General features: G+C 54.6%; 1 protein-coding gene and 1 long non-coding RNA gene across 2 annotated transcripts; one reads left to right on the plus strand and one right to left on the minus strand.

Moving 5' to 3' along the window:
* Positions 1-549: 549 nt before the first annotated feature.
* On the plus strand, positions 550-8,076 carry LOC140902761 (uncharacterized). The gene is made up of 3 exons (XR_012156111.1): positions 550-1,060; positions 3,243-3,500; positions 4,780-8,076. It is a non-coding gene; the product is annotated as an uncharacterized lncRNA (long non-coding RNA).
* Positions 2,520-6,199, minus strand: LOC140902760 (SLAM family member 9-like). Its single transcript, XM_073323201.1, has 4 exons — positions 6,115-6,199; positions 4,618-4,983; positions 3,178-3,444; positions 2,520-2,835 (listed from the first exon to the last, which is right to left on the minus strand). Exons 1-4 carry the CDS (start codon positions 6,170-6,172, stop codon positions 2,699-2,701), a joined length of 828 nt encoding a protein of 275 aa, XP_073179302.1. The 5' UTR covers positions 6,173-6,199; the 3' UTR covers positions 2,520-2,698.
* Positions 8,077-12,069: the final 3,993 nt, after the last annotated feature.

Genomic DNA, 12,069 nt, shown 5'->3' on the forward strand with positions numbered 1-12,069 from the left:
ATTATCTGAGCACCTCACAGACCTTCTGTGGGGGAGGGCAGTGCTGTTATCCCCATTGTATGGATGCAGAACAGAAGCATAGAGAGGCTAAGTGACTTGCCCAGGGTCACACAGGAAGCCAGTAGCAGGGCAGAGGTTTGATGATGTCCTGAAGAGGCCCAGGCCAACACTGGCTTCTCCTTCCTTCCTAATTTTGTTCGTATTTTACAGATGGGAAAACTGAGGTACCGAACTTGGCCAGAGGCCACCCAGCACCAGCAGAGTCAAGGCTAAAAGTCAGGTTTGCTGAACACAGGCTGGCTCCGGACCCCGCTCCACTGGACCATGTGGCCTCCGTACTCACTGCTCACCTCTGCTTTACACTTCGTCTGTAACAAGCAGCTTGTGCACCCTGCTTCCCTGGGTCTGCGGTGCCAGGTGTCTGCAGCAATTAACCACACGCCCCGAGAAAGCCGACTCAGCAGCAAGATGGTCAGTCATTAATTCTGGTTCCCAGAAGCGCTTTAATGAGAAAACCTTGAGCAGCAAATCCAGACAAGACCATGTGAAAGAGCTAGTTCAGCATTGTGCAGAACAGCAGGGCAGCCGGCCCCTGAGTGCAAACACTCCCTGAGCCAGGATTTAAAAGCCCAGTGCCCGCCCAGCGCCTGCAGGCGGTGAAAGCTGACTGAAGAGTTCATTAGCACTTAGAGAGGCTGGGCCCAAGCAGCACAAAAACCTGCCCTGCCCTCCAGTTTCACTTTGCTTTGCAAGTCACAGTGGGCCAGATTCACACAGGCCTTTAAAAGTCCAGCCGGCAGTGCAGCAGGCCAGGCTCCCTACCCTGCCCGGCTCCGCGCGGCTCCTGGGAAGCTGCCAGCATCTTCCTCTGGCTCCTAGGCGTAGGGGCGGCCATGGGGGCTCCGCACGCTGCCCCTGCCCAGACCACCAGCTCCGCCAGGAACCAATGGGAGCTGCGGGAGCGGTACCTGTGGATGGGGGCAACACGCAGACCCACCTGGTAGCGCCTCCGCCTAGGAGCCGGAGAGAGATGCTGGCAGCTTCCCTGGAGCTGCCTGAGGTAAGTACCAACCGGAGCCTGCACCCCAAACCCCCTCCCAAGTCCCAACCCCTTTTTCCAGCTTGGAACCCCCTCCCACACCCAAACTCCCTCCAAGAGCCTGCACCCCCTCCTGCACCCCAACCCCCTGCCCCAGCCCTGAGCCCCCTCCTGCAGCCACACTCCTTCCCTGAGACTGCACCCTGCACTCCCTCCCATGCCCCAACCCCCTGCCCCAGCCCTGAGCCCCCTCCTGCAGCCACACTCCTTCCCTGAGACTGCACCCTGCACTCCCTCCCACTCCCCAACCCCCTGCCCCAGCCCTGAGCCCCCTCCTGCACCCAAATTCCCTCCTGGAGCCTGCACTCCCTTCTGCACCCCAACCCCCTACCCCAACCCAGACCCCTCTCCCACACTATGAACCCCTTGGCCCCAGCCTGGAGCCCCCTCCTGCACCCCAAACCCCTCATCCCCGGCGCCACTCCAGAGCCCGCATCCCCAGCTGGAGTCCTCACCCCCTCCTGCACCCCAACCCCCTGCCCCAGCCAGAGCCCCCTTCCACACCCTGAACCCCTCATATCTGGCTCTACTCCGGAGCCTGCACTCCCCAGCCCACAGCCTGTACCCCTCCCACACCCCAACCCCCTGCCCCAGCCTGGAGCCCCCTCCCACACTCTGAACCCCTCGGCCTCAACCCCCAGCCTGGAGGCCCCTCCTCCACCCCAAACCCCTCATCTCCAGCCCCACCCCAGAGCCCGCACCCGCTCTCACACCCCAACTCCTTGCTCCAGCCTGGTGAAATTGAGTGAGTGAGCGAGGGTGGGGGAGAGTGAGCAACAGAGGGAGGGAGGGAGTGGGGGTGGGGCCTCAGGGAAGGGGCGGGGCAAGGGTGTTCTATTTTCTGCAAATAGAAATTCAGCAGTCCTACACATGGGTAGAGCTCAGCACCCAAGGAAGGGATTTTCAGAGGCCCCCACGCTGAGCAGGCCAGGAGTGAAATGCAGAGGAAAGGGGTGGGGTTTAGGGCCCAGATTCACAGCTCCTATTGATCTGGGCCTTCCACCCCACAGGGACGGCTGGCACTAGGTGCCTCTCTCCAGCCGGGACCCTCAGCCACGAACCCTCGCCTGGAGATGGGGACCTGAGCCAGCTCAGCCATTTCTCAGATAAAACCAAAGTGAGAGCAGGAGTCCCTAGTCCCCGTCACCTAGAGGTCAGGGCACTCAGCTGGGATGTGGAAGACATGGGGTCAAATCCCAGTGGTCTCTGATTCAGAGCAGGACGTGAACCCAGATCTCCCACGTCCCCGTGGAAGGCCCTGTGCACCAGGCTGTTTGGGAGGGTGTCTCTCAGTCACTCCTATCCCAGCTGTTCCACTTTCTATACATAACTCCATGGTCGCTGGGCCAGAGAGAGACTCCGATCCTGGAGATGCCCCCCGCCCTGTGCCCCAGAACAGCCGGGCGGAGGATCCGGGATTGCTACACGTTTGGCCGAGTCTAGCGCAATAGAGTCGCTGTGCTCCTGTTTCCTGAGGGGAAGGGAAACTGAGGCTTTTGCAGTGGGCGATGGGGCATTCTCATTCATTAGCTGGCTTGCGTGGGAAACTCCAGCCCGGAGGCAGGGGGATGAACCGCCACAGTGGAAGCTCCTCTCCTCTCACGGCCGTCTCTGCTCCCTCGCGGGGAGGACGTGCACCATGAGGATCCCGGCCAGCAGGGCTCCCAGCACCCCCAGCACAAGGATCCCCTTGGCGCGGCAGTAGGACAGCGGTGGGGTCTGGGGCAGAACGGGACCTGAAGGAATAAATCAATGTTTAGGGGCTTCGCGCCGTCTGGAAACCCAAATCTATACCGAGTGCCGGGAGCTCTGACTCCGAAGACCCCAGTGAGCTGGCATGCAAACACCCAGCTGTTCCCTTTGGGCCAGACCCTCGGTGCCCCCCAGCGACAGACCTTCCTGCCCAGTGCCAGGGTGGGGTGTAGGAATTGGGGAGTAGCCCCTTAAAAAGCCTGTGAGCCCACTAGTGGTGCTCACTGTGCCCCAGAACCCAGCCAGAGCAGCAGGGGGTGTGTACGAGCCAGGCCCGCATGGGCCCTGCTGCGTGCGCTCGAGGGGGGGGATGGAGCGAGCGTCACCTTCACAGGCCACCTTGGGGGAGGCGCTGGCCGAGCTGTTGCTGACGGGGTTTGTGGCCGTGCAGGTGATGGGCGAGTCCTCGTCCCCCAGTCTGTGCTGGAGCAGCAGGGATTCCTCGGTGGCGAGAACGGCGCCTCCTGCTGGACGTGTCCAGGCGTAATTGAGGTGCCTGGCTCTCTCCCCGGCACTGCAGGTGAAGGTCACGTTGCAAGTGCCGTTCCCAGTCATCACAGGATGGACCCTGATCTCCGGCTCCGACAGTCGCTCTGTGGCCCAGATGGGGGCAGGAAATACAAAATAACTCTGTACAGAGGCTGCCGAGGTGAGAACCTGCTGCAGGCTCCCCCCGCTGACGGCCTGAGACTACAGGCCGGGGGGCTGACACACAGGGATCTCTCCCCCTAGCGACTTTCCCCCACGTTTGAGAGCATCACCCAACCTCACTGCGCCATGTGGCTGGGACAGGAGAGGTCACCTTCCGTAAGATAGCAAGTGTGAAAAATCGGGACACTTCGGTTTTTTTTGGGGGGGGGGGTTGTAATGTTGCCTATATAAGACAATGCCCCTAATCAGGACATCTGGTCACCCTATACTTCTAGCCAGGGGCCAGATCCTGTTCAGGGGAGGGGTTTAGCTGCCCCCCACTCTCCCCAAGGGACAGATTCAGGGTCTGCAGGAGCCATGTTTGTAGACATTGTGCTTATGGCAGGACTCTGTGAATAGGCTGCATCTTTACCTTTGTGTCTCCCCTACCCTGTCCTCCCCTGTCTCTGTCTATCTCTCGCCTTTCCCCAATAGCCTTCTGCTTATTTTCTTTAAGCTGTGAGCCCAAGCCCAAACCCTAGACTTGGGCTATCAACTATCCATCTCAATACACACCTATCATCTAGTCTATCTCTCTATCTCTCTATCCCCATACACCCCATCTATCTATCTATCTATCTATCTATCTATCTATCTATCTATCTATCTATCTATCTATCTATCTATCTATCCCCATACACCCCATCTATCTATCTATCTATCTATCTATCCCCATACACCCCATCTATCTATCTATCTATCTATCTATCTATCTATCTATCTATCTATCTATCTATCTATCTATCTATCCCCATACACCCCATACACCCCATCTATCTATCTATCTATCTATCTATCTATCTATCTATCTATCTATCTATCTATCTATCTATCTATCCCCTTACACACCAATCCATCTATCTATCCATCCTTCTCCTTTGTTCATTCAGAGAGCTTTAAGTACTGTAATAGCTTGGTCCCAGAGGGAAGTCCTGGCTCACCCCAAGGTGCCCCTCCAGATATCAAACGGTCTGCTAAAAGCTTCTTGTGAAGCCGGCATCTCATTGGAAGTCCACATTACCACCTCCCGCTCCCAGCGCCTGCACCTCCCCCCACGCACACGCACAGACACTCACTGTAGATGAGCAATGGATAGTCACAGTAGTACATATTGTGTGCGACTGTGTTTTCCGCTACTCCATATTCACCCTCATCTGCCATCGTCAGGTTGCTGATCTCCAGCGAATAGCTCTGGCCGTGGAGTCTCACTCGCCCTCTGTATCTCTCGTCCTCCACAGTGAGACGGGGCAGGGCTCCGGGGCCCCCCGGGGTGACAACAGCAAGACGCACCCTACTGCCTGAGGGTGCGTCCTGGCGCGGGCTGGGTGCGGACCAGGTGATGCTCTTGAACATCTCCCCGGAATCAAGCGGGAGGACGACTGATTCTCCCAGAATACCGTTCATCAGTTTGGGGAGACAAACTGATTGAGCAGGACTTGTGTCTGACAACACAGAATAAAAGGGTCCAGGAAACAGACCAAGCCCAGCCATCCCCGACCCGGCACTGCAACTCCCTCCAGTCACAGAGTGTGAATTACGAAAGCTCTTTGACCTTTGTTAGCACCTCACTGGTTTGAGCCCCTGGGCCCCTTACGCCCATCAGTGAATTCTTGGGCCTGTCTTAGATGGGAGGTCAGACTAGATGACCCCAAGGGTCTCTTCTGGCCTTGGAATCCCTGAATTAAGCCACATGATATGCCGTGTGTAGGAGGGAAATACAGTCCTGTCCCTTTAAAATTTCTCCTCTCCTGTGGGTAGGTGGGGAAATCTCCTTTCACACAGGAACTCAGTGTTACCCAATGGCATTCATCATGCAGGACTGGAGGAATTTTTAAAGGGCCAGTAATAAATGATCTCCAAATGGAGAAACTGAGGCACAGAGTGGTGCAGTGACCTGCACCGGGTCACTGGCAGAGTCGGGAACAGGAGGGGAGGGTTCTGGGGCCATGACGCCAGGCTGCGGGTTTCATCCCCTAGCCACCTGTTTCTTGCTCTCCCTGCTGCCTCTTCCAGAGGGTGCTGAGGTTACAGCAATGCTGGAGTTGTAAAGGGAGAGAACCCAGCTCTCCTGTCGGCCAGCTCTGGGCTCTCACTGCTGGGCCTTCCTGCCTCTCCCTGGGGGTCATTGTCTTGTTTAACAATGTGCCCATGACCCCCCAAACCCTCAGTTCTTTTCATGGAGGCAGCAGCCCCGGTGAGTACCCAGGGTGGCTGAGGGTCACTGCCTGGCAAACTACCCTCCTGCGAACAAACACCCCACAGGGCGAAGGAGAGAACCTCCATCGTGGACGGCACGGGACGGTGTGGGGAGGGGGGGAGCGGAGAAGAGGCCAGCCAGGAACAGAGGCCGAGAGTCGGCGCCATGTCTCTCCAACTTTCCCTCTGCCTGGGCAACATGTGGGTCAGGGACGCAGGATCAGGCCCTCGTGCTGGCTGGGCTCAGACTGCACTGGATCCCTGAGGGGAGTGAGACCCCCCCAGCCTGGCCCAGCTCCTGCTTCCATCCCCTCCCAAGATTCACCCTTTCATTTCCAGCCCCCCCGCTGGGGTGGATCCAGCCCCGCGTAACTTACCCCTGGGCTGGGAAACCAGCAGGAGGAAAAGAAGGAAGGGACGGGGAGCTCCTGCCATCCTGGTGGGCTACAGAACAGGGAGCAGTCAGTGTCCGTGGAGTGATCCGTCAGAGACTGGGACAGTCGGGCCAGCCAGGTCTGGGTGCCGGGGGGATTCTGGCATCACTCCACTGAGCAGCGAGGGCTCTGGGAGGCTAAACCCAGTGCCCGCAGCTTTGAAGCCTCCTTTTCATCAGCTGATCTACCCTGTGGCAGGCACAGGATGAGATAACCCCCCCACTGCCCCGCCCTGATCTCCCCTGCCCTTCCCCCTCGTGGGGCCTTCTGCCACCCAGTCGCTCGCACACAGGTTCAGCCCGACTCTGACACCCCCACGCCATGGGGCGCCCAGCCCTTCCCTTGGGAGACAGTGACAGGGAACCGGGATGCCTCTGGGGAGATGCTGCCTAAGAGGTCCTTTCCTAGGCCCTTCCCAGTTACACCTTGCTGGGATGATTGGTCTTGTGCATTGCAGCCGTGCCCGGGAGCCCGAATCACTGAGCAGCCCAGGAACTGACACAGCAAGATACAGGAAAGGAGATAAGTGACTCTAGATAGACAGTGCCTGACGCTGTATGCCCCTGCAGCCCACACTGTAACAGTGGCAAAAGGAATTGATCCCCAGCAGATTCTCCAGCAATTGACACACGCAGGCCAGTGTCCTCACCGGTGGGCTGGGGCCTTTCCAAATGCTCCATCCACAGATTCAGTTTGGTGGGTGGCTCCGGCTCTTAATTCCTGTCTTGGCCTTCCCCCAAGTGCAGCAGTTTCACGTGGTGCCCGGGTCACAGCGTGGCTAGATAATCTCTGGTTCTGATAGGTGCTCAGACTGTGGGGGATGCAACGAACAGGGACAGAGACACTGCTGTAAAAGGAAACTGCCACAGGTTCTCACACCTGACACTGCCAGCGTGTCTGAGATGGGATACTGATCTAGACACAAAACTTTGTTCAGGACGCCTTGCAGCTCACCAGCTGTGAGACCCTGGAGCGAGCGAAAAACCCCAAGAAGCCATTATAGAGACAGGTCATTTAGAGTTCTGGTGAAACTTACAAGAAACCCCAAAGCTTGAAAGTCTGGAAATTCCCAGTTAAGCCCCCAATGCCCTTAACTCTGCCCTTCTCAGCCTTCCATCTTCCCTTGCAGGTAGGGTATCAGAAATGTGCTCCATAGCCCATCCAGTTGTTCCCACAACTATGAGTTGCTCTGCCCCCGCACTGATCACAACTATTGCCACAGAATCATGTGATGACTTGATCTGGGCCTGGTAAGTTTGTACAAGGAGATTGTCATAGATTCAGATTGTGAGGCCAGAAGGGACCATTAGATCATCTAATGTGACCTCCCGTATAACACAGGCCATAAAAGTGATGTGCCAGCTCTGGATCTAATGGTCCTTGGAGAACTAGCTGACACATGGGACTATAAGGCCAGTCCTGCCAAATGCAGAGAATTGTGAAAGACATCAGCCCAATTAAGGAAAACTGAGCTAAACCCAAATTCTCTTAGGGCTAGTCTACACTACAGATGTTTTGCTGCTCTAGCTCTACAGGCAAAGTCCCCTCGTGGACATGTACCTTCTACCAGCTAAAGGAGTTCTCTTGGCAGTACAGTTAAATGACATAAGCTGTATCAGAGTGGGTATAAGCTGTGTCTACACTGGCAGAGCATTTCAGTGTGATTTTTCTCCTTTTCCTAGCCACCCTCGTTATGTCAGCAAAATTCTGTAGCATAGACTTGGCCTTAACCCTGCCATGAGAGATAGAGCAGGGGTCGCAATCTTAATTTCCCTTAGGGCCAGGGCCAGTCCTCAAATCCTCCCAGCGGGCCAGTAAAGTCGCTGAAGATGGTGTTCAGACAAGAAAATGTGTATATTGTATTTTTTATTTTGAATTTCTTAGCACTAATAAAACTGTCATACAACTGGATACAATTCTTCCCCTGCCAGAGAGTTCATAGAATCATAGACTATCAGGGTTGGAAGGGACCTCAGGAGGTCATCTAGTCCAACCCCCTGCTCAAAGCAGGACCAATCCCCGAGTTTCTAGTGTTTGCCAGACACCCGGCAACGCTTCCGTTCTGTCAGTTTGTTGATGTTTGGCCTCAGAGACGGAGCAGTTTGAAACCTTCAGGATGCAGCAAGGTGGGCATCAGACAGTTGTGTTCAGAATTTTGACTTGTTTATATTCATTGTGGAGAAAAGTGACGCGGCTCCATGGCTGACTCTGCCCGGCGACTAGTGATGGTATCTCTGTCCCTCTCCCCCAGCCAATGGGAGCTGCGGGGGACGGTGCCTGCAGCAGACAGAGCTGGCAGCGTGGCTTCCTGCGTTTCTCCTCCACGGGCCACAGTGGGGAGGTTCTCAGGCTGCGGATGGCCCACGGGCTGGAAGTTTGAGACCCCAGAGATAGAGCCACATCACCCCATCAAATGCCTTTTCAGCATCTGCGTCTGTTGACAGGCAACCTGACAGCTCATGAGTCTAACAGGATGACTCGCTGGAGTAAAAGTACATAGGTGTGTCACTGTCTTCAGGATCAGGGCCATAGAATGGTTTTAGACCAGTGTAACTCTATAGGCTTCCACAGAATCACTCCTGATTTACACCAGTGTGAGGGAGAGGAGACATATATAGACCCCTGTACAGTGCGTGAGTCGTTTACATTTTCCCCTCCAATGTGCCTTACTTTGCATGTGTTGACGCTGAATTTGCCCTTGTGTTCAGACCTGCTGGACCATGAGCCACAGGCCCCGCTCTACTAGTGGGGGTTCTTTAACTGCAGTGTTGGGGGGGGGCTGTGCTTTGGAGCTGGAAGACCTGGGCTGGAGCCCTGCTGTCTGCGAGTGGGGAGAGCCGGGAAGGACTGGGTGGCTCCAGGTTTGTTACTGTGCTATTATCCCGCAGCACCTGCACTGGACTTACCAGGACAGAGCCTGTGAATCCCGTCACATAGAACCCGGGCACTTTCCAGAGAGCTCAGCACCTGGTCCCCCTGCCTGGGAGAGATGGGACGTCCAGCATGCGGGCTAGAGAGGGTTTAAAGAGAACAGGAGGAAAGAGGCAGGGCTGCTCCCTGGAGGAACAGCTCCACTTCCTGAGGCACAGCAGAGAGACAGGGACGTTTAAGACACGGGTCCTGATGCTGACTACAGATTAAGGTACAAAAACCCGGGACATCTGGGATGATGCTGAGCCCACAAAACTGGCCAACTGGCCATGGGCACTGAACACCTGGGCAGATACGTCAGAAAAGGGACGATCCTGGGAGAGCCTGGACAGGTGGCAGCCCTGTCGCAGGCACTGGTGTCAATCCAGAGACAGCCTTTGGCTTCAGTGGAGTGACTCCAGATTGAAACCAGTGTTCCTGTGAGCAGCAGCTCAGCTCTTGCCCTTCACACATGATGTTCTAGCTACTTAATCCTCCTGACCCACAGCTCTCCCCGACCCTGCTCTCCCAGCCCTGGGCCGTCCCACAGCTCTGCTGACCTCTCTCAATCCTGCCTGCAGCAGCTGCTGCTATCCTTCATTCAAACCTCCTATTCAAACCTGTTCGCACCCCACACCCACATTGCACAGGTGTAAGGGACGACCCAAGCTGTGGGGGAAGGGAGACATCTGGCCCTGTACAGCTCTGAGGGTGGATGAGTTGACCGTCTTTCCAGAACTACACACCAGATGGTGAAAAGAGGCAAAAAGCAACTAGCTTGTGTCACTACTGCACCCCAGGAGAGGTGAATGCACAGATGATGATCAGAATACCGAGCTCTGTTCTTTTTCCTTTTTTTTTAGTTAGGTTCTTATCAGAGTTTGCTTTTTGGTACAAACGTCAGAATACCAAATGGAAACAAAATCCATGAACGTTATAAACGTATAACGCCCTCCTGTAACACAGTATAACGTTAACATACATATGCAAAAACCATTTTAACCTCATTAATATCAAACAATGCAATGAAATAGATCCATACTTTACAGCTAACCGGGGAGGGGGACAACCCAGACAAGGCTCAATCCATTAGGCAACACTGCCTTTCTCTGGGTTTCCAGCTAGTTAAGTTCCTAACCCTAACCCTAAGCTAGTTCCAACCCTAGTTAAGCAGTGGGTGTGCTGTGGCAGCTGCTTGCCACACTTATCTTGCTGTTACCCATTACTTGGGACCCCCCCTTTGTCTCTTGTCTCAGCCCTAGATCAATGAGTCTCTAGCTTCTCCATTCGGGGATCCCACCTGGCAGCCCCCTCCCATTCAGCATTACAGGAAGGGCAGGTAGGTCACAACCCCCTGGCACCGGTGTGTGACCCCCCTGGGGGTTCAAACTCCTGACTTCGATTTTAAGCACTTTGGGGCAGGGACTGTGTGTGTGTCCAGCACCTGGCACAAGGGACCTTGGTCAGGATCTCTAGGTGTTACCGCAATTCCAGACCTGCTAAGTGCCATGCAGCCCACACGGCACTCCTGCGTTGTGCTGCTCCAGTGTGTGTCCCACCAGGGGTGCCATTTCAGATTTTGGTGGGCAGGGGGGCAACTTTAACCGTGATTCCTGGGGCTACTTAGGCACTTGAAAACTCTAGTTTTTTGACAGGAGCCCAGTATCTATTTCCTTTATAAAAGAAAGAAAATTAAATCAATATTAGACCCACTCAGCTCTAATAACATGTTCTGACATCTTGTGGCAAGTCACTTAAGGGACAATTTTAGGTTTAAAATTTTAATGTCTATTCTTACTTTATTACTAACTCTGTGGAGAGAGAGACCCCATTAGGACTCCTGTGTTCTATCCTAGCTCTGGGAGGAGAGCAGGGTCTAGTGGGCTATAGCGAGGAGCAAATACATCTGGGTTCTATATAATAACATCAGAATGGTCATACTGGGTAGGACCAATGGTCCATCTAGCCCAGTATCCTGTCTTCCTACAGTGGAAAATGCCAGATGCCCCAAAGGGAATGAACAGAACAGGTAATCACCAAGTGTCCATCCCCTGTCACCCATTCCACCTTCTGGCAAACAGAGGCGAGAGTCATACAGAACATGGTGTTGGATCCCTGTCCACCCTGGCTAATAGCCATTGCTGGACCTATCCTCCATGAATGTATCTAGTTCTTATTGGAACCCTGTTCTAGTTTTGGCCTTCACAACATCCCCTGGCAAAGAGTTCCACAGGTTCACTGTGAAGAAATTCTTTTTTTGTTTGTTTTAAATCATAGAAGATTAGGGTTGCAGAGACCTCAGGAGGTCGTCTAATCCAATCCCCTGCTCAAAGCTGGACCAACACCAACTAAATCATCCCAGCCAAGGCTTTATCAAGCTGGGCCTTAAAAACCTCTAAGGATGGAGATTCTACCACCTCCCTAGGGAACCCGTTCCAGTGCTTCACCACCCTCCTAGTGAAGTAGTGTTTCCTAATGTCCAACTTGAGACCATTGCTCCTTGTTCTGTCATCTTCCACCACTGAGAACAGCCGAGCTCCATCCTCTTTGGAACCCCCCTTCAGGTAGTTGAAGGCTGCTATCAAATCCACCCTCATTCTTCTCTTCTGCAGACTAAATAAGCCCAGTTCCCTCAGCCTCTCCTCGTAAGTCATGTGCCCCAGCCCCCTACTCATTTTCATTGCCCTCTGCTGGACTCTCTCCAATTTGTCCACATCCCTTTTGTAGCGGGGGGCCCAAAACTGGATGCAGTACTCCAGCTGTGGCCTCACCAGTGCCGAATAGAGGGGAATAACCACTTCCCCCGATCTGCTGGCAACGCTCCTACTAATACAACCCAATATGCCATTGGCCTTCTTGGCAACGAGGGCCCACTGCTGACTCCTATCCAGCTTCTCGGCCACAATCTGCTGCCTATTAATTTCATTGGGTGACCCTTAGCGCTTGTGTTATGGGAGGGAGTAAATAACACTTCCCTATTCACTTTCT

This window comes from Lepidochelys kempii, chromosome 24, assembly GCF_965140265.1.
Source record: "Lepidochelys kempii isolate rLepKem1 chromosome 24, rLepKem1.hap2, whole genome shotgun sequence".
NCBI lineage: Eukaryota > Metazoa > Chordata > Testudines > Cheloniidae > Lepidochelys > Lepidochelys kempii.

What these genes read in the sequence shown, in the direction of transcription:
- LOC140902760 (XM_073323201.1), bottom strand. Translation starts at nt 6,172, where the DNA reads ATGGCAGGAGCTCCCCGTCCCTTCCTTCTTTTCCTCCTGCTGGTTTCC. An exon ending in GCTGGTTTCCCAGCCCAGGG is followed by an intron (nt 4,984 to 6,114) that starts GTAAGTTACGCG and finishes CTGTGTTGTCAG; the next exon opens with ACACAAGTCCTGCTCAATCA. An exon ending in CTATCCATTGCTCATCTACA is followed by an intron (nt 3,445 to 4,617) that starts GTGAGTGTCTGT and finishes TCTGGGCCACAG; the next exon opens with AGCGACTGTCGGAGCCGGAG.